Source organism: Anser anser (genome assembly GCF_964211835.1).
Source record: "Anser anser genome assembly, chromosome: 14".
In the NCBI taxonomy this organism is placed as follows: domain Eukaryota; kingdom Metazoa; phylum Chordata; class Aves; order Anseriformes; family Anatidae; genus Anser; species Anser anser.
The window spans coordinates 16,369,366-16,393,083 of NC_139735.1; the positions used below are offsets into that span (position 1 = coordinate 16,369,366).

Genomic DNA, 23,718 nt, shown 5'->3' on the forward strand with positions numbered 1-23,718 from the left:
CTCGTTTACATGATGTTCATGTAGTAGCTGTAAATGGTTAAAAATAAGAAAAGTAGAATCTAGTTTAACAATCATCATGAGCTAATGAGAAGTCCAACATAGCAGCAATAAAAAAAACAGAAGCTGTTTTAGCAAGTGGGGAAGGCAGAAGGGGGAAAAGCGTGAATCTATACATGCCTATATATTTGCATCAGAAATCCCTGCATTCATATTCTATAATTTAGACTGCAAACAATGCTGACTTTTAATAATGATCACTAGAGAAAAACTGCCAAGAATAACAAATTATTCCCAGAGAGAAACTGTGTGGGTACACAGAATTCACATATTATGTCTAGCTGTTTGTTGCTCATTCTACAAATACATATTAATATTAGAATAGCAGTCTGTTTTCCAGCACTGGTCATATTAATTATTACTGGAGTCCTCTGTCAGCTTCATAGGTTCTCAATGTAAAGTTTCAGAAGACAGTAGTTTATTAAACTCCAACTTCATCTTTATTAGGCTCACCCAGAACAAGAATCCTGGTAATGTGTTTTTAACCTATTAGTTGATTATTGTCTTTCCATAGTAATGAAATTTTAAATACTTCACATACTGAACTGCAATGGCTATCTCTGCAGTGCCTAGTCCTGCAGGCTGGAGTGCAGCCCCTGTAATTCAGTATCTATGTACAGTCTCAGAGGAGGACTCCTAATGGCCAAGACGCTGATACATATGCTGGCTCAACTAGTCAAATCGATATGAGAGCAAGAGTTGCACCTTAATTCAGCAAGCCTGTGTTAGAAAATCTAACTGCTCTATGATTAGTTCCAGCAGGTCTGGGCCACCAGACCCAGAAAATTAAGTTACAACATATAAAGCTATAAAACGGTAAGGCACCAGGAAAGGATAGAAGGGGAAAGAAAGAGAATGGGAAGTGGAAAGTAAGAGATTCTCAAGATCACCCAGTTTAAACTATCCTTTATAGATCATGGAGATTGCTGCTCGAAGAGGGAAGGGGAAAAAAAAAAGAACAAAATTAAAAAAAAGAACAGAAAACTCTTTATGCATAGGTATTTGGGAGCACCCCCAAAACTGAGCGTATTCCATAAGGTTTCCCTGATATCCACTTCAACCATCCTGAGAATTACAGAATTTTTCTTATGATGTTATTGCAACTCTGTTCTAAAATAGACACGGTTTTAGTTTACTTCATATTTATCAATATATCTTAATGCTACATCTCTAAAGGCCACTTGACTTATGCTACAGTATAAATGAGAAGAGACACATTGGATTTTGGGTTAGATTTTCTTGTATTTTCCTCTCCTAAAAGCATACTTAGGGAGGGGTGTTATAAAGGTTTATTCTTTTAAGTTATTTGCTTGTCTAGTACTGCTGCTATGTAGATCCATTATTAATGCTACCAACAGTGTCAGTACAAGAAGCTAAAAAGCAAGCCTAAAGAAATTAATGCATAACGATGACAAAGATGATAAAATATACATTAATCCCCCCCCCCCAAAAAAGCGAAGTCTTTTTTTTAAAATCAAGTTACAATAATAACTACACAGTCTTTTATGAATTGGGGAAGAGGAAGGCAGAGGAGGGAGGTTTTGGTCAATATCTTTGCTTTATTAAATAAGGTGTGTATATATATATATATATATGTTGTCTCACCTTAATAAATATTTTACACTAGGATCACATATCTCTCAGGTAACCATTAAAACCAAAGTAAATCTTCGTTCAACAGCAGTAAAAGTTACACGTGTGCACAGGTTATAACAGGAAGTTTGCCTCGAGGGCTTTTTCCCTTGCACAAGATACCCTACATCTGATTTGATATTAAAGGCTTCCTCCTTAAGCTTCTCCCACCTGCCTCCATCTTGGGTTTTGAGTTATGTACAAGTATGGATATACCAAAAAGAAACATATGCCAGAAAGCTACTCATAAACTGACAAGACAAAAGAAAACTAAAAGATGTGATCCCTCTCCAAGTAGAATATAAGGATAGGTTTCCCGTAACATTTTTAATTCTATGTATAGAGGAACATTTAAGTTTAAAAAGGTCACAGGTTCTGGAAAGAAAAATTAGAACTAAAATCAGTGAAATTCAGTTGGATCTGGAAGGGATAAACTAATTTGAACCTAATAGTTGAGTATGATTCATGCCTGATTGCAAAAGGCCTGAAACCTCATCTTGGTGGTATTAGGAATATAAACAAAGAGACAAAGCTCAGTTATCCTGAGAAGCCCTAACAGCAACTATCACTTCAGTATAGCAGTACATTAGTTACTGCTGGACAGAGAATACCTGACCATGTAGACTTAAAACCTGGCCAACCTTAACCACTCTTATGAAATGTTCATATTGCAATGTGCTCCTTCAAATGTGTCCCTGTAAATTATTTGGTGACAGACTTACGATGTGAAGAAGAACAAGACAAGAAAACAACATTTATTTTTTGCAGCAATCAGAGCTGTCCTAAAGTAGTCTGTAAAAATAAAATGTAGACTCAAACAGCTTTGGGTTGATTTGGTTTCTTCGTTGCATGTGGATTTTTTCTGTTTTGCTGTTTGCTTTTTTCCTTCGAGAAGTGTATTCAATGTATATGGAAACAAGACACAGTATGAAACACCCAAGAAATTCTGAATAGCATGGCACACTGACACAACTTCACATGAACGAAAACTGCGTGCATTATACTCCTCAATTCCCACTCTCCTAGGATTTTACTGTAATAACAGTTATCTATTAGATGTTAATAAAAATAATGGGCAATTTTAAGGACAAACTTATAGCCATTGTTACAACGTTACTTTTTTCTAATTCCTGTTCATATACTTACAGTTTCAGATAGAATACAAAAAAGCACAGATTTTTAAGTGTATACAAATAAATAATAAAAAAATAGAGGTGATGTACAGAAAGGTATTGCCTGTTCTTTACTGAAATTATCTCAGCATGCAAAAAGAGATGCTAAGACATACAAAGCAAGATAATTAACTGTGGTAAAAAAAAAATCAAAATATTTTAGAAGACTGTTGGGCCCAGTTTAATGTCATTGTGTTGTTTCAACTTACTTTAGTAACTCCAAATATATATTCTATTTGTTCTTACATTTCACAGCAGAGATTTACTGCTAAACTAGATCTGACCTGAGAATGAGAAAGCAGTCAATTCAGTATAACTGCTGGGTAATAAATTTTGCATCAGATGAAGCCTGGCATTTGGCTCATGCAGAAATACAAAAGCTATGAGCTATGAATGCCAAGTGAGGAACTGCAGAATACTAATGTTTGCAATCACCCATTTGAAACCCAGTTTAAACTCCAATAACTCTGTAGAGAGCGCTCTTTTAAGCACAGTTTGGTTACAAAGCCTACAGGAAGAAAGCTTGCCTTTCAAAGCAACCTCTTTGAGGAATGTCTTTCCACAATCTTTTTTTTTCTTTTTTCTTAAAGAAGATCTACCTTCATTCACCATGCTGTGTCAGCAGATAAAGTCAGAAAGATAGTATTTTATTTAAATAATATATATGTATATATGATCAAGTATGATAATTGGTTCTCTTTGATGTAAAATTACATGGCATACAGAAAAAAAAAATCACACTAATTTCTGCTAGGATACGTCACAAGTTCCTATTCATCTTAAAATACTGCATTCAAAAAGGACTCCTCAACTTTTAAGGCAACTTGTAATGCTAGAATGCTCTCTCATACACTGAAGATCTTAATTTTTCAGATTGATTGACTAATGAATATCCAATAGAGGTACTAGATAACAAATATATCTTAATATGGGGGAAAATCTCAGGCAACTAATAGTTTAACTGTACACCTGACACGTAATTTTAGCCAAGAATCTGAAGACCTCTTTTGAGGGTGATCAGAAAATACGTTTGACACAAAGATACTAAACTTATTCTTAATTATTTGTATTAATACTATTATGTCAAAAAACAGACCTCAGAAAGAGAATTTCATTGTTTAGAAAAATCAGAGATAAAATTATGTTAGGAAAAAGAACAATAAAAGTAATGCCAGACTTTGTGCTTTGGGTAATAGAAAGTCTTGTCATCCTTCATGCCTTTATAGCAAAACTTCCAAATAACATACCAGAAGTAGAACCTCAGACAGAGAGGAACTTGCTTTGGTAGGTGGATTTGTCAACAACTGGCAGAAAAAGCTTATTCAAAACTTGCAATCAATGACAAAGATTTTAAGTTATATTCTCAGATCTAAACTGCCATCAGTGTTCCTAACATTTGCTTTATTCACACTAACCTTGAGAGATATTTATATTTCAACACTCTCTTTTCATGAAGAATGAGAGTACCAAGACAGAACTGAAGGACAACTAAAAGGTAAACCAAATCAAGATGATCTGTTTCATACTTCTGAGCTCCGAGTATAGTTTGTGTTACAAGCATTTCATTGTGAAGACCTTGTAAACAAAAATGGTGGTAGTACAACTTGGTCTTCTGCTTAACATTTTGAAAACCAAACGCCTTATGATCAGAAAACAGCTAAAAATAACTGCTTTGAGCAATTTCAGTGCCAACGTTAACCAAAACCAGAGACTTTTTGACAAGACTATAGCTATACTAATGGAAGATACAAAAACACTGAGCAAAATATCTAAAATTGCTTAAGAAATAGTCCAGTCTTTTATAATGGAAGAATAAAAAATTCCCTAAAGACTATTTATTTTAAGCATGTTTATTTCCTAAAGAATTTAATCCCATCAAAATACCCACTCAAATTTAGAATAAATTTACATGTATAAATTTCTAGATGTCTGCAGCTGGAAACTGCGTAAGATGTAATGAACAGTATTTCCTACTATATGAACCACACTTAGATGCGTATAAAATGAACGTATAAAGAGAGAGCGTGTCCCAAGTCTTAATCTATATCTACCTTCCAAGTTACCTCAAATATTAATGTCAGCAAAAGAACTTTACTAACAGATTTTCTAAAGAATTTTTTTCTAACATTAACAGAAGCAGGAAAGTAAGGAATTACTGCTTTTATTATTAGTATTCTGAGAAAAAAAAAAAGAAAAAACAAAAATTACGTTGGCTCTCTAAAATAAACTTTATTCATCTGGACATAATAACACAGACTAGCAGGAACAAGTCTGTGGAGCGTTTCAATTCAGTTACCAACAATTTGCACTCCCCTTCATAAAGAGGGCAGATAAGAACACATTAAGAGCAGGAGGAGGATGAACAGTTGTCAAATCAGTAATCAAGAGAAAAAGAACACCCTCATGAAATGCCGAATAATGACCTGGAAAATAAAATGAGGCACTTGAGCTGAAGCATCAATCATCCAGATAGGGAGAAGTAATATTTAGATGACTCCTGTACACAAAGGCTGAACAAACCACAGAGAAAATAGCTCCAGTAGCTAGTATGATCTAGTTGCAGTTTGATGCACTATCTCTAAGTAAATATGTCTAAGCAAAGAAAGACCCTACAAGAACAGAGATTACCTCAGAAAAGAGAACTGGGTGTTTGACAGACAAAGCACAGTGCAAACACTTTAAAATGTCTGTACACAAATGCAAGAGAAACAAGGGATTAGACGAGGGTTTAATTAAGGATGCAAATTAATAGATACTTCGATTTAAAGGTGAAGGCAGACACTGACTGCCCACAGAATGCTTTAAACAAGTTGTATGACATGATAGGAAGTATAAAAAATGACCTTTTATTAGACAGGAGATTACAGAATTATCTCCACAGAGAAGTGGGATAACCTCCTAGAATTTCCTGAGTTACATAAAACACGGTAGTCACAACACTAGAAGTGTCTAGTAAAGAACAATCATATGCCATTAACAAGCACACATGAAATAACAGTTTTAGCAATTAAGGATGTACTAGATAATTTACCTTCTGTTCAAAGGGGCTCAAAAGAGCTATACTTTTATGCCTCAGTACTGCCTGTACCTTTCTATATCTATTGTATGTACCCAATTCTTGAACCAAAACTAAGCCAAGTAATTTATTTTAAAAGCAACCACATCTGATTGTTGACTGACTGACAATTTAATCAGGCTATGTGGTCAAGTTAACCAGATGATTAAACACTGTTCCTATGAAATAATGTTCAATAATGGTTTCAACACAAAGACTTATGAAGACAAAGATTTATGAAGACAAGTAAATACCAAAATGAAAGTAAAACTACATGCATGCATGTATGTGTATGGTACAAAAGCATACATAGATAGGAAAGAAGACTTTCTCAACTAAAAACGTTTAGACTGTTCGTTGATTCATTCATTGAATATAACACATTTAAAGCTAGGAATATTTTGTAAAAAGACAACATAACAGCCTTGCTTACAAGTTCACACAGGCAGGTTCTTTCAAACACTAGTTGTAGGATCCCAGTGTTGTGATAACACAATTATAAAATTAAATTATAAAAGTAATTGGATGGGTTTCCTCCTTCCAGTTTTTATGAGGTAAAGTGTAAGCAGTAAGAGTAAGCGGTGACACAACGAAGCCAGAGGAAACAACATTCACACATGTAAATTATGGAGCAGTTAAGAAGAGGAAAGGAATGCCAAGGCACCTCATTAGTAATTAATATACATTGACCATATGGTGTTTTACCATAACAGTGTTTTAGATATCTTTCCAGCACAGGTACCCTGTCAAAGAAAGACAAGTTTAAGTGAAAGCGCCATTATTATTTCTAAAATCAACCTAGAAAACTGAATATATCATTAGCATATCCCAAGACACAAAACGAACACAATATCTGACTAAGAGTTGCTAGCATTTGTTTTCAAATGTTTTGAATGGTGGATCCTGGTTTGGTTCATTTACAAATAGTGAATTCCAACAATATCAGAGATCTAAGAGAAAGAGCTTCCTACTTTAACACAAAACACTTGCTAGTTTGAAGTAACGGTAAAACAGCATCCATTTTCCTACAGCTATTTCACTGAAACTCCTTGTAACGCTGGTACAGTACAACAAATATCTACCAAGGATTACTGTAGAAGGAAACAGTTCTGACTTGAAACATACCTTGTCTTGGAAACTCATCTGACTCCCTGTGAACCAGGTCAGAAACACGATTTCCATAGTGCATCCTGGTGTCATGATCATAAGCTTTCAGAGTCTCACTTGAGCTGTAGGACTTCTGAGTTGGTACTCTGCAGTCTTCACTGTCTAGTGAAGAGCTGGTATAGCGACATTCCTTCCCACACCGGCCCCTAGTCAAAGAGCGGTGTCTTCGATCTTTTATGTCCATTGTTGTCCGTCAGATAGATTGTTTTCAGAAAAGCTGCTCTCGTATTTGGGGTCAGTCACTATCACCTAAAAAATTAAACGATAACACAAAATGAGCAACATTTTGTTTTATTCTATTTTCCCCAATGTATCCTTGAAGAAAAATTCAGCACAGCTTGAGAAGAAAGAAAAGACACACATCATGTATCCCTAGAAATTGAAATAATTGACCTGAATAGAAGGGTACGAGGGAAAAAAATAAAAAGAGAAAAATCAAATTCTGTATCAGAATTGCATTTTATCTAAACGATCACCTTACTGAAAAGTTTAAGATATAATGATAACGCAAAAACAGTTATCTTCTGATTTTTTGAATGAGCAGAGATAACAATATGGAAATGACAGCATAGCATTTCTTCCTGTTATACAACAGTACAAAGAAAAGCAGACCCAAACCAGCTTTAAATATTTCCTTTCTTCTTGCAGGAGGGCTTGCAATTAAGAATGAAGTTTGCAGGACAGTTGCACATAGAAGATTGTACCTACTCGGTATTGATGCATAACAATAGTGTACATTATGCTTTAACAGCATGTTCACAAGCAGCAGAAAGTAATTTTATTGCCCCTGGAATCTAAGGCCCTGTTCTGACAAAAAGGTTGGACCAGATATCTCCAGAGATCCTTCCCAGACTCAACATTTCCACACTTCTCTGAGGCTCTAAGCACAGTGTGGGAAGTGGCACCATGGAACACGATCACACCATCTTCTTTGCTGTCCCTCAAGATGACCAGTTTCCCCATCTCAGCAGTTGCAGTTCTTCAAAATTTTGCAAATATCTTCTTGCTCATGGACCAGAAAGAGAGAGATTCTTGTAGTCTACTTAATTGGGACACACTTACTGAGGCATATACACTGTAATAGATGCCCATTAGCATGCATAAACTGCAAAATGAAAGATACTGTAGAAAGCAAGAAATATACTAAGCATGAGCACCTTACCCACTGGGTACTAATTATTTCGAGTTGGTATTTGTATCAATGTCTTTCTCTTGTGGTATCCCAGGCCCAGGTCTGTACTGCTTCTTAGAAACCCTCATGACAAAACCTTTTGCTGGAAATGAAACCTTCACCCACAAAAAACACATCGATGTGCTAACAAACAAAACTGGAACAAAAACGTATGCTTTTCTGTATGCGGTTAAGGAGGTGAGGAAATGGCTGTGGCTCATTTAGCTGGGAAAGTTGAAGGCACTGCCTTTCCCAGTGCTCCCCTCTGTGGGGGTGCCTACTCCGTGCCCACCCGACATGGGAAGCAGGTCCCCCCTGCCCGCCACTACCAGCCCTATCCAGAGCTCTTGCTTCAGCTGCCCAGGAGTACGATTCCCCCTGCCATGATGGCTACCAACTCCAGCAGAAAGATGATGAAAAAGCCATAAGGCAGGCCTGTCTTGCAGTTGCTCACACAGCACATTTAAGGGGGTCACAACACTGGCGTAAGTATTGGCTAAAATACTTGCAGTATTTTGCTTTTTGGCTGCAGTAGATGACGTCCCTATGAAAGGATAAATGTACTTGGCCAGATTTGCTAGTGAACTTGAGAGAAGGTTTCTTGGCTTCATTTAGACTCTGACATTTAGACTTGTGGTTTTTAACACCTATATTTTAAAGAAGGAAGTCAGGTAACCAGGAGGAACAGCTGCTTTAAGCCACCCACAAGTACTGTCAGTCTGTGAGTGATAAAAAGTGTAAACATGCTTACTTTTCTCTTTTTTTCTTTTATTTTTATCTGTCATGCTACATTTCAGAGGGGAAAACAGCATACAGAACAGCCAAAACAAAATCAGAAAGCATTCAGCACTTAAAAAGGTAGGGCTATCTTTGGTATATTAGATTAAGGTTAAAACTTAAAAGAAAAACAAAACACTCAAAATATTCTTCCCACTTCTCACCCCTCTGAACATCTAGTGGCTAAACTGACTTCTATATACCTGTATTCTTCAGCTGAATTCTTTGGTCCTGCAATATTTATTGCAGTGTAAAGCATATAAATACCCTTGCTAGCACTGGTGGCACAAACCCTTGCTTGGAGTTTGAGGAGATAATGATCGTTCAGAAGATTAACAATGCCTGGTTCTTTGATCCCAGTTCAATACTATCTCATCAAACTCAGATATCAATATATCACAGTTATAAAACACAGAAACAGATGAAGACAGTACAGAATTGAGCAAAAACTGGCAATTACTCTCTGTCTTCACATTACTGTTTTGTACTTTACAAAAGCCTATTCCATATGAAGGTATTGTCTTATTTATCAGTTCAGAAAAACAAATATCTTTTCTTTTTCATGATTGTTGTACTTTAAGCTGTCTGGCCTTATTTCTATTGTTTATGAAAGAACATTTATTTCCTTGTTACATTAAAAAGAAGGATTTACTATGACTGAGATAGTGCTTCTGAGTATTTCCATGATGTTAGCCTATTAAAACATCTTCTCAGGCAGATAGAATTAATTGAAATTGTTCCCACAATAAATTTTCTTCATAGAGTTTAGGGAAATTATGCTACGAATACAAAAATATCAGGTAATGGTAAGATACCATACTCTGCCCTTGCAGCACCCCACCTGTAGTGCTGCATCCAGGTCCACGGCCCCAGCACAAGAAGGATGTGGATCTGTTAGAGCAGGTCCAGAGGAGGCCACGAGGATGTTCAGAGGGCTGGAGCTGTATCTGCTGCTGATGCACATTTATATATTGGGCAAGCAGCAACTTACATGTATCTAACAAACTTTAGACTCACCATTCACCCCATGGAAGCTTTCCTGTGGTCACATGCAGGAGCTGTGTATCTGCACATCACAACAGCAGTGGTAGCAAGAGTGTAACAATGGGGTTTTTAATATCCAATAGCATTAAAACACTGTATGTGTCCTACAGGCTAAGAAAAAAAAAAAAAAGGCTAAGAAGTGAAAAATAGTTTTCTTTAAAAGAAATTGTTTAAAAACATTTGACCACTTCTTTTTGTGTTAGCAAAGTCAAATCGATAGGAGGCATGGAGGGAGGACTCAAAATGAATTTTAATGGCTCAGGGAAGCCTACGCTAAAACTCTCTTTAAATTTGAAGTTGATTCTTACACTGGTCTTATTTATGTGCTTCTTTCTTGAATTTTCTAATGATCCCTTACTATTACAGTGAACATGGCCATTAGAACTGCCACTCACTATAGACAGAATGCAATAATCATTTTCAAGTTCAAGAGAAAACAAAGCACTTCACATTTACTTTGTGCCCCTAAATAACCCAGCACAACTAGATCAAAACGTTGCAATAGTGCAAATAATATTAAGAAGTCTTTTTTTAAAAAAGAAAAAAAACACATAGTACACCATGTACCTATCTTCATTAAAAAAGAAGGTCTTAAAAGCCTGTACTTCTTTTCATCAACAACAATTGGAAATAAGCTTGTGATTTAGAGACTAAAATGCTGTTCACTGTGAGTAAAATTTGATAATTCATCTTTGACACGGTACAAATTTTCAGTGAATAAATAAAAGGATTATTTAACTGCTGTATTTTTCACTTCTTTTAATATTACTGAAAAGTACATCTTTTACTTCTGGATCACCTCTGCTTTTTTAAAAAAAAAGAAAATAAATAAAATGGAATTTTAGATGAAATACCGCTATAGTAAGAAGACTTGCAAGAATAACATTGATGACAATTGTGCTGTTTGTGATTTCTGGTCAAGAAAATCCAAGTATATTTGGACAGTCTGTTTGGTACAATAACAAACTCATTTTCTATTGATTTCTTCCTTTTGATTTCTCAGTTTTCTTTTTTTTTTTTTACTCAGACACTGAATTTTCCTTTTAGTTTAGCTAATCTTTCTAAATATCATGTTGAAAATGAGATATGTTTAGCACAACATTTGAAACAGCTATTTTAGAACTGTTTTGATGAATGATTTTAGTTAAGTAGCAAAAGACAAACAGTGCTTACAGGCATTACATGTTGTTCTTTACCGCAGGGGAAAAAAGCAGCTTATTTATTTATTTTAAGGAAATAAGAGCTATAAGAAGTATTTTCAGATTAAGGGCAGTTAAAATTGTAAATATAACAAAAGCAAACGCTGTGACAAATATGTATGCCATGTTTTTCTGTCTACTTAGGCATGCATATTTTTATCTCCAAACCATCATTGGAGAGTTCTGCACTGCAGGAGCTTCTTAAAAATCCCAGAACTGTTTAAATCTATTATTTAAATTTGACACCGTTTCCGACAGCATTCTCCTCAAGAAACTGGCTGCTCTTGGCCTGGACTGGCGTACGCTTCGTTGGGTTAGAAACTGGCTGGGTAGCTGGGCCCAAAGAGTCGTGGTGAATGGAGTTAAATCCAGTTGGAGGCCGGTCACTAGTGGAGTCCCCCAGCGCTCAGTACTGGGACCAGTTCTCTTTAATATATTTATCTATGATCTGGATGAGGGGATCGAGTGCACCCTCAGTAAGTTTGCAGATGACACCAAGTTAGGTGCGTGTGTCAATCTGCTCGAGGGTAGGAAGGCTCTGCAGGAGGATCTGGACAGGCTGGACCGATGGGCTGAGGCCAACTGTATGAAGTTCAACAAGGCCAAGTGCCGGGTCCTGCACCTGGGGCGCAACAACCCCAAGCAGAGCTACAGGCTGGGAGATGAGTGGCTGGAAAGCTGCCTGGCAGAGAAGGACCTGGGAGTATTGGTTGATAGTCGGCTGAATATGAGCCAGCAGTGTGCTCAGGTGGCCAAGAAGGCCAACAGCATCCTGGCTTGCACAAGAAACAGTGTGGCCAGCAGGGCTAGGGAAGTGATTGTCCCCCTGTATGCGGCTCTGGTGGGGCCGCACCTCGAGTACTGTGTTCAGTTTTGGGCCCCTCACTACAAGAAGGAGATGAGTGGCTGGAAAGCTGCCTGGCCGAGAAGGACCTGGGAGTATTGGTTGATAGTCGGCTGAATATGAGCCAGCAGTGTGCTCAGGTGGCCAAGAAGGCCAACAGCATCCTGGCCTGTATAAGAAGCAGTGTGGCCAGCAGGTCTAGGGAAGTGATTGTGCCCCTGTACTCGGCTCTGGTGAGGCCGCACCTCAACTACTGTGTTCAGTTTTGGGCCCCTCGCTACAAGAAGGACATGGAGGTGCTCGAGCGAGTCCAGAGAAGGGCGACCAAGCTGGTGAGGGGTCTGGAGAACAAGTCTTACGAGGAGCGGCTGAGGGAGCTGGGCTTGTTCAGCCTGGAGAAGAGGAGGCTCAGGGGTGATCTTATCGCTCTCTACAGTTACCTTAAAGGAGGCTGTAAAGAGGTGGGGGTTGGTCTATTCTCCTACGTGCCTGGTGACAGGACGAGGGGGAATGGGCGAAAGTTGCGCCAGGGGAGTTTTAGGTTGGATGTTAGGAAGTACTTCTTTACCGAAAGGGTTGTTAGGCATTGGAATGGGCTGCCCAGGGAGGTGGTGGAGTCACCATCCCTGGAGGTCTTTAAAAGACGTTTAGATGTAGAGCTTAGTGATATGGTTTAGTGGAGTACTTAGTGTTAGGTCGGAGGTTGGACTCGATGATCTTGAGGTCTCTTCCAACCTAGAAATCTGTGATACTGATACTGTGAAGAAGGACATGGAGGTGCTCGAGCGAGTCCAGAGAAGGGCGACGAAGCTGGTGAGGGGTCTGGAGAACAAGTCTTACGAGCAGTGGCCAAGGGAGCTGGGGTTTTTCAGCCTGGAGAAGAGGAGGCTCAGGGGCGACCTTATCGCACTCTACAGGTACCTTAAAGGAGGCTGTAGCGAGGTGGGGGTTGGTCTATTCTCCCACGTGCCTGGTGACAGGACGAGGGGGAAGGGGCTAAAGTTGTGCCAGGGGAGGTTTAGGTTGGATATTAGGAAAAATTTTCAGTCTTTACTGAAAGGGTTGTTAGGCACTGGAATGGGCTGCCCAGGGAAGTGGTTCAGGCACCATCCCTGGAGGTCTTTAAAAGACGTTTAGATGTAGAGCTTAGTGATATGGTTTAGTGGAGGACTTGTTAGTGTTAGGTCAGAGGTTGGACTTGGTGATCTTGGACGTCTCTTTCAACCTAGATGATTTTGTGATTTTGTGATCTCATTCAGAAAATAACATGCCATCAGGTTGAAAGGCCTGGAAGTGATGAGACTGAGCATTCTACCAGCCTTAGCCTCACACCATTTACCAACTGCTATGGATTAAGCCTTCATTTTCCACTGAGTTTTGGGCAGTGAGGGTGGATGGTGAGCATATCCTCTCCTCTGCAGTGAGAAGCTTCATAATTGCAGCTGATCAGCTAACACAGGAAAAACATGGAGTTTCTTCCTTAAGGGTACTTTAAGTCAATTAAAAAAATCCTCTAGACAAACTCAGAAACAAATTTCTGAATGTTACTGAAAATGGGGATTCTGGCTGACCAACCTCATCAGCTGAAGATCCCTGTAGACTCAGAAACTCTACCACTAAAATTTCACTCTTAGCTAACCTTCTGCCAGTGCTCAAGGTCTAAAGCAAAGCACAGCATGCAGGAACCGACCAGTTCTTCAGTTTCATTTCATCTGCTAGGAACTGCATGCTTTTGGATTATTTTACCCCCGAAAAGAACATGAGAAATGACAAAGTTCCCAAACACAGATGGTAGGTTCCAGAGCAGGTGGTAAAATATTGGCCTTAGATCCTCCATCACAGAGAACTGATTTAGTGCTTTCATTGGCTTACACATGATATTTACAGAGTTTTAAACCCTGAAAAAATTAATTTTAGATTCCCAAAAATATTACTTGCATCCAACGTACTTCAGTAACTGGTTGTCAAAAGTGCAGCATGGCCAACTATCATGTTGATTACCATCCCGGAATCACCAGCCATTAGGAGTAGATTGTGTTGCACCAACTCAGAAAGACGGCAAATTTTTGTAAAAACAGGTGACACAAGCAATGAAAACACACAGACATTTACAAAGAGTAAAGTTTAACATGTTGTCAAAGAAAGGCTTATAAACCTTCCGAAATATTACTAAGCAGAACATCACTAGTTATATAAGTGAGACTGAAATGACATCTACTTTTCTTCCAAGATACACAGATACAAAACAGCAAAAAGAATCTGAAGCTGATGGAAAGGAAAGGAAGTGACAGAACAAAATTCTGTGGATATCCTGGAGTTTCTTAGATGTGTGAAGTGCTCTTGTTTTTCTCCTCTTTGAGAGTCTTTTTCCTTCTTTTCTCAAACTAGCAACAACCTTCCCTCCATCCCAAACACCGTCCAAATCAAAAAATGGGGATTTCCCCCCAAGGGTAACATGCTTCCAGTCCTAACTAAAAACTATTTACAAATACTTATTAGCCTTTAGGACAGCCATGAGAGCTGTCCATCTCATATATGACCCTTCTACGGGAAAATCAAGTTAAGTGTCGCGAGTTAAATACCCACCTGAAGTCACGCAATGAGATTGCTGCACACGGGGAAACCTGAGTTCCAGTCCTTTGTTCTTGATTATTGTAGAATTGTTATCTACACACAGTCAGGGCCGTATGCAGTCCAATCAAATAATAAAAGAATCAAGCCCCTACAGTCCAATGCAACAAGCCAAGTTTTCAATTAATGTAATGCCTTAAAATTGGTATAGCTAAACAAGTTCACAAAATGGATTTAAAGACCTAATATGAACTGGCCACTTCAAAGACCAAGTTTGCTAAAAGTAATTGCCTAAACAACACTATTACTCTTCTACTGCCTAGAAAGAACAAACAATACTATTATCTACTGATAAAACACTGCTAATGAAGAAAGGTAGAATAATTTATCACTACATAATTAACACAATGCAGTTAAGCATGCTTTAACGATTCTGTATAACAGTTTCCTATCACTAGAGAATACTTTTGAGTCAGGAAATAATTGTCTAAATAATTTTTGATTAAGTCTTTGATAAAACTGATCAACATTTACAGAAGTGAGATAAATGTAAATGTCTATGCAATGAATGACAACTTGCTTTATTTAATTGTCCATTGGTGGTCTTTTTTTTAAACTACTAATCCTAGGGTGCAATGTTGTCTTCAATTAAGTTAATGGGATTATTAACCCTACTAAGAAACGGAGCTAAGACGTCAAGCTGGTTTATGCAAGTTGTGCTCCTCCAGCCATTCTCCTTCTCTTTTGCTTTCACCAACACTTACTCATGCATTCATTTAATTTTCTACCAGCATTTTCTTATGTTCTGTACTCTTTTTGGCCTCTTTCTTTCCGTTTTCTCATGAACCTTATTTATCCCGAAAGTTTCAATTATGGATTTGAATGCTGTTCATTTCCACAAGTGTTTTCCTTTACATCCAGGCTAATCCATCAGCTGTCTTGGAACCTCTGAACACTGCCTCCATGTTAGACTCAAGGGTTTTGATATTAAACATATCATATATAATAATATATGGAAATATATTTGGATATAATATAATGGAATATATATTATAATATATATATATATATAATGGATTATTATATATATATAATAATGAAAAAACGTAGTCGACAAAGGACTTACACTTTTCTCGTACTCAAGCAAGTCCATGCCAAGAATTTTAAGACAGTTCCCTCCTAACTCTTCTCCACTTATGTTCAAATGTTCTATAATTCTATACCTGCTGTGCACCTTCATTCCTGCTGGCAGAGCAGAAGTTGTACCACTGGGCAAGAGATGTGCCAAAAGAAAACTATTAGGCATGCACCTTTCATTTCTTGTTTATTCTTAATAGATGAGTATGCTGTTAAGGGGGAACTCTCCCAGAACCTGAGATCACGCAGAGCTCCAATGTACAACTCATCAGAGGATGCTACTATGAGAAGACTGTGTTGCTGAAGAGATTTCTCAGCAATTTTCAGACCTCTATAAAACTATTCTCAGAACTCATCAAATGTAGTAATCACGCAAAAAGCTATGATTTTAGGTACCTTACCCACCATTTCAGTTGAGAACAACACCTGCTGTTGACTCTAAGTTTACATTATTCTTTCTCATTCTGACCAAGAAACACAGCCCTTCTTTCTCTAAAGCCTCTATTGAAGCCTTCCTACCTTAATCTGATACTAATAATTTTCATATACTTACTAATAAGATGCTTTAATATGCTTTCTCCTTGCTAGCAGCGTCAACATAGTAAAGTAATGTTTAAAGAAGGTTTTATTAGAGACTACTTTTAAGGCTGTGTAAACTTATGATGATAATAAAACATGGTATATTTTTAAAATTCCTCACAGCAATTAGGAGAAAAAAATACAGTCCTTTTGTGTGTGTAAAACTATTAACCTCATTACTTGGGAGTTCTCTGACTCATTAAACAGATTTTTATCAGAAATAACCTAACTTCCTACAGGGATCCATTGTTTCAAAGGTTCAAGGTAAGGTAAGGAAATGAAAAATGAATGAAAAACAATGGAAAACCATTTTAAGGTGCATGTAACAGATGACGTTATATATCAACAGTTTCCATAAAAGCATATTCAGAAATATTTTAAATTCTGTATCACCACATACAGCGACAAAACTTTGCATAGTGAAATCAGAAGAAGGCAAGGTAAGTTTCTCAGATGGCAACCATACCTCAAGTGTCGTTCCATCTTTCAATAAAGGAAAGTGTATTGCTTTATAAAAAATTGATTAACCATCACAGAAATGGATAGAATGAATACAACTGTTATACAAAATGACCAAGTGTAACTCAAAAACTCTGAAGTGAATTTCCAGTGTTTGCACAGCAAGCGGCTGGCAGGGCTAGAATTGAGGTCTGAAAGCTGTTCCACCCAAAATTGCAACATAAGATTTGCTTGCATATTATCATAGCAAAAGAGGATAAAAAGCATTACCTGGATTAATGGAAGTCTTTTAAATCAACCAGTACAGGACAATAAGCAGCAAATTCTTCCTAATATTGTACCATCACTGTGCAGACCTAACTACATCCTCTGCTCCAAATTAGAAAGAAAAAAAAAAAAACAAAACACATCACTCTGGAGGAAAACCTCTCTAGAGAAAAGGCCACATGCTTCACGACATGTTTGGCTATGTAGTCATGGAAGATAGTACATTAATTCAATGTACACTCTCACAAGGAAACTTCCTTCTGCAGCCTGCCCAGACTGGACCATCATTTTGCTTACTATCAGCTACTTGAGGGTGTCTCCAAAGAAATCCTGGTATTTGCTGGTGGACAAGAGGTTTCTTTTATGTCACTCTGTCAGCAGTCACTGCTCACTTGGTGGAGTTGTCAGAAATAAAACCATCCTGGCTCCTCAGCTGCCCAAGTTCTCAACGTGATCTTCATCCAGCACCTGGCAGGAGGTGCCCCAGGCACCTGGAGATATAGCAAGGTCTGAAGCAGTTCCAGCACAGAACCCAGGAGTTCACGGGGGAGCTATTCCCAGATAAGCCAAGAGACCAGCCATCTCCGTTTCATCATGTGTGGCTGAGGTTTAGAAAGCAAGAATAGTCTCAAGGAAGCAACCAGTTAAAAAACACGCACACTTCAAGTCTGAATGCTTTATAAGTAGAAAATTTATCTCTACATGCAGGCTTAAAGCCTACTTTAAAACTTCAACACAAAATAAGGCAGAGGCTACAGGAGTGTCTGCACAGAGGTGCAGCACGCATCACTGCAGTGGGGTTCCTACCATACATTTCTGTTGATGAGAGAACAGAAGAAAGGGACATTTATTTTTAATCACACAAAAATGGCATGCCACAGAAAGCAGAACAGGCTTTGTTGCTTATTCCATTTAACAACACAGACCATATTAGGGAACCTAAGATGAAACACAGTTCTAGAGTAAATAACATCTAGAGGGACTAAAAGCACAGTTTAACACAAGTAACAATCACAAGCTCTATCACAAGCCCCCAAACCCTACTGCAAGCCTGTAAGTTTCCAAATTTCATTTGACAGTGCTGACTTGGCTGTAGTTCCTTAAAACCAACTTTAGGTGTTTCTTCCTGATACTCACATATATGGTTCATTATTCTGAGGTAAAAGAAAAAAACGAATAGATCAAAAGCTTAAGTTGTTACAGTGGTTTACCTACCAAATCCTTCCATTTCTGTTTCCAATGGAGCATTCAAAACAGATACTATATATGAACTCAAGATCCCACAGAAGTCAACGTTGGTTCCCTGCTTTCTCTTCCCCTATAGTCCCTTCTGCCAGCCTGCAAATGGCTTGCAAGTTTAAGTCAATATAGTGGGGCAGGGAGCTAACGTTTCCTCTCTGCTACATTTAATTTAAAATGGGTGTCATTATCTGTGCTTGGAGAAACCCAAGCCACTGGAAGTGGGTATATAGAAGAAACTGTCACTTAACTGCATTCTTAGGATTAGTCCAGGAAAGGGTGGGTCCCTAAAGACCACCCAGGTGTCCCAATAAATTAGGAAGGAGTTCTACTGCTACCAGAAGATAGTTTTCAGCTCTTTTAATGAAGTACCCTAATTAACCACCTCCTTTGTAACTCACCTTTTTTTTTTGCAGTTATGTCTGAGATAAACTGCTGTCTATGTTGATGGGTCCAGAATTTCAAGCATACATTTCTATGTTTATGAAACATGATCACCCAGACACAAACTACTGGCTTTATGGCAGTCACACAAGAACCTTGATCCCCTGAACAAAGACTGCTGTATCATCATACTACATCCTTCACAAACTAATTTACTAATGCTCTATGTTTTAAAGCATTTCTCCTCATCACCAAGAAAGACACTGAGATCCCATATATTAACACACAAGATTACTGAGGCAAAGAGAAGAGCGAAGTCATAGAGCAACCCTGCTATTTAAAGCCTCTATTAGCTTCAGTAGGTTGTTCTAGTTTACAGTCAGGGAGAAAAACAGCCTCCTATCTCTTCTATCTACTTCTCAGCGCAGGAAGGAAACTGGAAACAAACGCAATAAACGCTTTATTATCCTGAACTGAAATCAATAAACTATCAACAGTTTTAACCTAATTTACTAGGAAACAGAATTGGAAAGGTATCTGACAAGGCTTTTCATATACATCAAAAGCCATCAGATTGTAAATTTAGGTCAATACTGAGCCAGACAGCGACCTACAGGTGAAGTGATCCATATACCATTACCAATTTCCTCAGTCGTCGCAAGTCCCTCAGTAATTTCTAACTTGCATGAAATCTTTCATGAATTATTAAAATAGAAACAAAAGCAAAAACAAAGAAAAGAAATAGCTCTCTATGCGTTTTTCAGTGGTACGAGTATGTCACTGAAAACAAATTCTGTGCTAACAGCGGTTGAGACCGTGACTACCAACCATGCTGGATTTGCAAGCTCAGTCTGGGCTATGGCTAGGTAACGTAGTGTTCCTTGGGTAATGCCAAGAGAACTCCAGGTACCCCAGAATTAAACAGATGCTTACAAACCTCATATCTCTTGTACACCACCACCCCCCCCCCCCCCAAGAAAAAAAAGCCTTCTACTTTAAAGACAGGAGGATTAGGAGGTGTACATTTGAGTACTTCGTAAATGGCATAGCAGAAACCACTACAAAGTGACATCTTTTACAGAACTAATGTAAAGATTTCATCCACAACAGAAATTACTGAAAGACTTTGGACAACTCTAGTTGTCTTTCCAGTAACACAAAATAACAGGTGACACAGAAGACTGTATCTGAATGTACTATATTAGGGATCAAGAATACCTCCTTGGTTTGTATTCACACTGACCCATTCTAGGAAAAACTGCTCCATGAACCACAAAGCCAACTTTCTGCAAATGAGTTTTGTGCTTATACAAGCAGCTAGAATATAAAATGGGGAAAAAAAAACAAAAAAACAAAAAAAAACACAAATACTTGTTCAATCATATGCAATTAGACAAAAAAAAACCTGAGAACCTATGAATATATTTACATGGCTTGTTTCAATTAGTTCTGAAACACCATTAAAGATAACAAGATCAATGCTGTCTATTTCAGCAACCAACAGCAAAGGACTTCAACTTGCATCCATCAGCTATCCTCTGTTACATTCCCATTTCTTGATGGACAAGCTAAAAGAATGACAGCCACCATACTGAGCAAGCATGCTAGGACTTAACGACTGAGAAGCAGCAGAAACAAAGTTACGACAATATAATGAGATTGTAAAATTCTATAATTTTGTTTGAAAAGAGCGTTACAGTAAACATCTTACACACCTACACAACTTGGAATCAAAAAATGGCTTGGGTTGGAAAGGACCTTAAAGCCCATCCAGTTTCAAACCCCTGCCATGGGCTTGGACACCTCCCACCACACCAGGTTGCCCAAAGTCCCATACAGCCTGGCCTTGAGCACCACCAGGGATGGGGCAGCCACAGCTTCTCTGAGCAACCTGTTCCAGTGTCTCACTGCCCTCACAGTCTCATAGTGAAGAATTTCTTCCTTATATCTAATCTAAACCTACTTTCTTTTAGTTCAAAGCCATTACCCCTTGCTCTGTCACTCCACCCCCGACAGAGTTCTTCCCCAGCTTTCCTCTAGCCCCTTTCAGGCACTGGCAGGCCACTGTGAGGTCTGCTCGGAGCCTTCTCTTCTCCAGGCTGAACAACCCCAGCTCCCTCAGCATGTCTCCACAGGAGAGGTGCTCCAACCCTATGGTCATTTTGATGGCCTCCTCTGGACTCACTGCACTATGCCCACATCCTTCTTGTGCTGGGGGCCCTAGAGCTGAGCGCAGGCTGCAGGTGGGGTCCCACGAGAGCAGAGCAGAAGGGCACAATCCCCTCCCTCGCCTGCTGCCCACGCTGCTGTTGGTGCAGCTTAGGGTACAGGTGGCTTCCTGGGCTGCAAGCCCACACTGCTGACTGGTGTCGAGCTTCTCATCAACCAACACCCCCAGGTCCGTCACCTCAGGGCTGCTCTCGATCCATTCTTGGCCCAGCCTGTGTCTGTGCTTGGGATTGCCCCGGCCCAGCTGTAGGACCTTGCCCTTGGCCTTGCTGAACCCCATGAGGTTCGCACAGTCCCACCTCTCAGGCCTGCCCAGGCCCCTCTGGATGCCATCCCTTCCCTCCTGCGTGCCGACCACACCACACAGCTCGGTGTCATTGGCAAATGTGCTGAGTCTTCTCTCAATAGATAAAGAAAAATAAAAGAAAAATCTTCTTTTTATCACTGATGTACTTAGAGAAGGCTTTCTTGTTGCCCTTGATGTCCCTGGCCAAATTTACTTCTAATAGTGCTTTGGCTTTCCTAACCTGATCCTTGGCTGCCGAGGCAATGTCTCTGTATCCCTTCCAGCCTATCCATCCTTGCTTCCATCCTCTGTAGGCCTTCTTTTTCTGTTTGATTTTGGCCATGAGCTCCTTGTTTATCCATATAGGCCTCCTGGCATTTTTGCCCAACTTCCTCTTTGTTGGGATGCATCACTCCAGAGCCTGGAGGAGGTGAGCCTTGAATATTAACCAGCTTTCTTGAGCCCTTCTTCTCTCCAGGGATTTGCCCCATGGTACTCTACCAAGCAGATCCATGAAGAGGGGAAAGTGTGCTCTCCAGAAGTCCAAAAACTTAAAAATTTCTTTACTTAAATCTTTGCATAGGGTATTATTCCAAATACCATATTTATTTATTTTGTCTAAAAGTCCCATTCCTCAGTCTCATGAAAGTATTATAAAGTCTGCATGAACCCTTATTCCTTCAAATGTTATTTCTTAATTTACTTTTAAAACAACTTCTGGTCAACTTTCAACTCCTCTTTGATTTTGTTTTCCTTCCACAAAGTAGCATCATATTATGCTCATACCCAGTAACTATAAAATGCAACGAAAACAAAACACAATTCCTTAAAGTAGCTTGCAGAGCAGTTTTACGTCTCTGCAACTTAGGACTGGTGACAACATTTATATATTACAAGATCTGCAGAAGACAGATGCTAAAACATGCAAATCTCAATACCTAAGACTGAAACAATTCTCCAAAAGACAGACCTGAGTAACCCAAATTGGAACTGAATATACGTAGGCAGAATATCTGTCATTGGAAAACAGTGATTCTTAAGCATAAAACAAAACCAGTTAACTCCTTGCCTATATTATACCTTCAAGGAAATCTATATACTCACAGAATGTCTCGTCTGAATCCTCAGTTTTCCAGTTGGATTGGCTTAATTTACAGAACTAATATTAGTTCTCAGATATTCGAGTCCGAACAAGCAAACTTCCCCCTCTGTTTTGCAGAGGTGAAGAATGTTAGATTTGCCTTTCTTTCAGTCATTTAGCCATCAGAAATGCTTTTATATTCTGTATCAAAAATGGACATGAGACTACTGGAATACTTTCCAATAATTGAGACTACAGAATTAGGAAATGTCCTATTTAGAAATTGAGTTTTGAGTGATAAGAATGAAATACAAATTGGTCCGTTGTTCCATGACTCCATTTAGACTGCACTAATATTAGTTCTGATACAGTGCAAGTGCATCACCAGAAAGATGGTCAGATCAGTGCTTCAAATGGGTAAGATTCAAAAAATGTAATTCAACTTGAAACAGTGACATATCAGTTAATTTGATTTTTTTTAATGAAGAATAAAAATGCTTTTAAAAGTATATATACATACAGTCATCCATACATTTAAGAAATCAGATATGTCTAATGATAAGACAACTTATCTATGCACAACCATGATAACCCTATTTTTGCTAAGTAATATAACTTATCATAAGGGCCAAAAGCATGTTTCTATACCATTCCCAGAAAGAACTTCACTATGGAAAAACAAAGTGTCAATATCATGAAAATCACCCATAACTTCTAGTCTAACATGTGTATGTTAGACTACAAATGCTGTGGTTCAAGCTGCACAGTTAAACCAAACATCTCTGGCTCACATTAGAGGCCAGTATAGCAAAAAAGAATGGAGTAGCAATAATGGAGAAGTATACAAGGCAACAGAGAGTTTTTCATCTAGATCAGTGTGTGACAAAAACAAAACAAGTCACACTGGAAGTACCAAAAACAGATTTAACAGACAACTCAGTGCAAGATTTGTGGTGGAGCAACGTATCCCTGTTCACTGCAGGGAAAGTTGGAACCATACAGTCCCTTCCAACACAAACCATTCTATGATTAAAAAACAAAACAAACGGAAGCATTAAAGATTTCTGAATATGGAACACCCATTTGACAGCTGTATTCTGAACATACTAAGATTTTCTTTTCTGCATTTATAACCAGAACTTCATTCAAGTTCCTTGGATTTCAGCTACGTTATTTTGACACATTTTTACTCCGCAGTTTTTATAAGCTTCTTAATTTTGACTGTTTCCTGAACCCCCTCTGTGTTACTTGAATTCCTACTCCTTCATTTCTCTTGGATTCCCACATTCTAGGTAGAGTTGATCCAGAGCAATCTACAGTTCTCTTTATAAATGAATCCAGCATGGGGCAATGTCACAGATTTGCACA

At 38.5% G+C, this 23,718-nt stretch overlaps 1 protein-coding gene across 41 annotated transcripts in view; it reads right to left on the reverse strand.

Moving 5' to 3' along the window:
- TENM2 (teneurin transmembrane protein 2) overlaps positions 1-23,718 on the reverse strand; it is a 1,465,234-nt gene that overhangs the window by 503,616 nt on the left and 937,900 nt on the right. For all 41 annotated transcript variants that reach the window (XM_083799339.1, XM_083799310.1, XM_083799353.1 and 38 more), the window contains one exon: positions 7,042-7,332. In XM_083799339.1, the coding sequence (XP_083655465.1) occupies positions 7,042-7,267 (226 nt within the window). In that variant the 5' untranslated portion in view covers positions 7,268-7,332. The remainder of the gene's footprint in view (positions 1-7,041; positions 7,333-23,718) is intronic.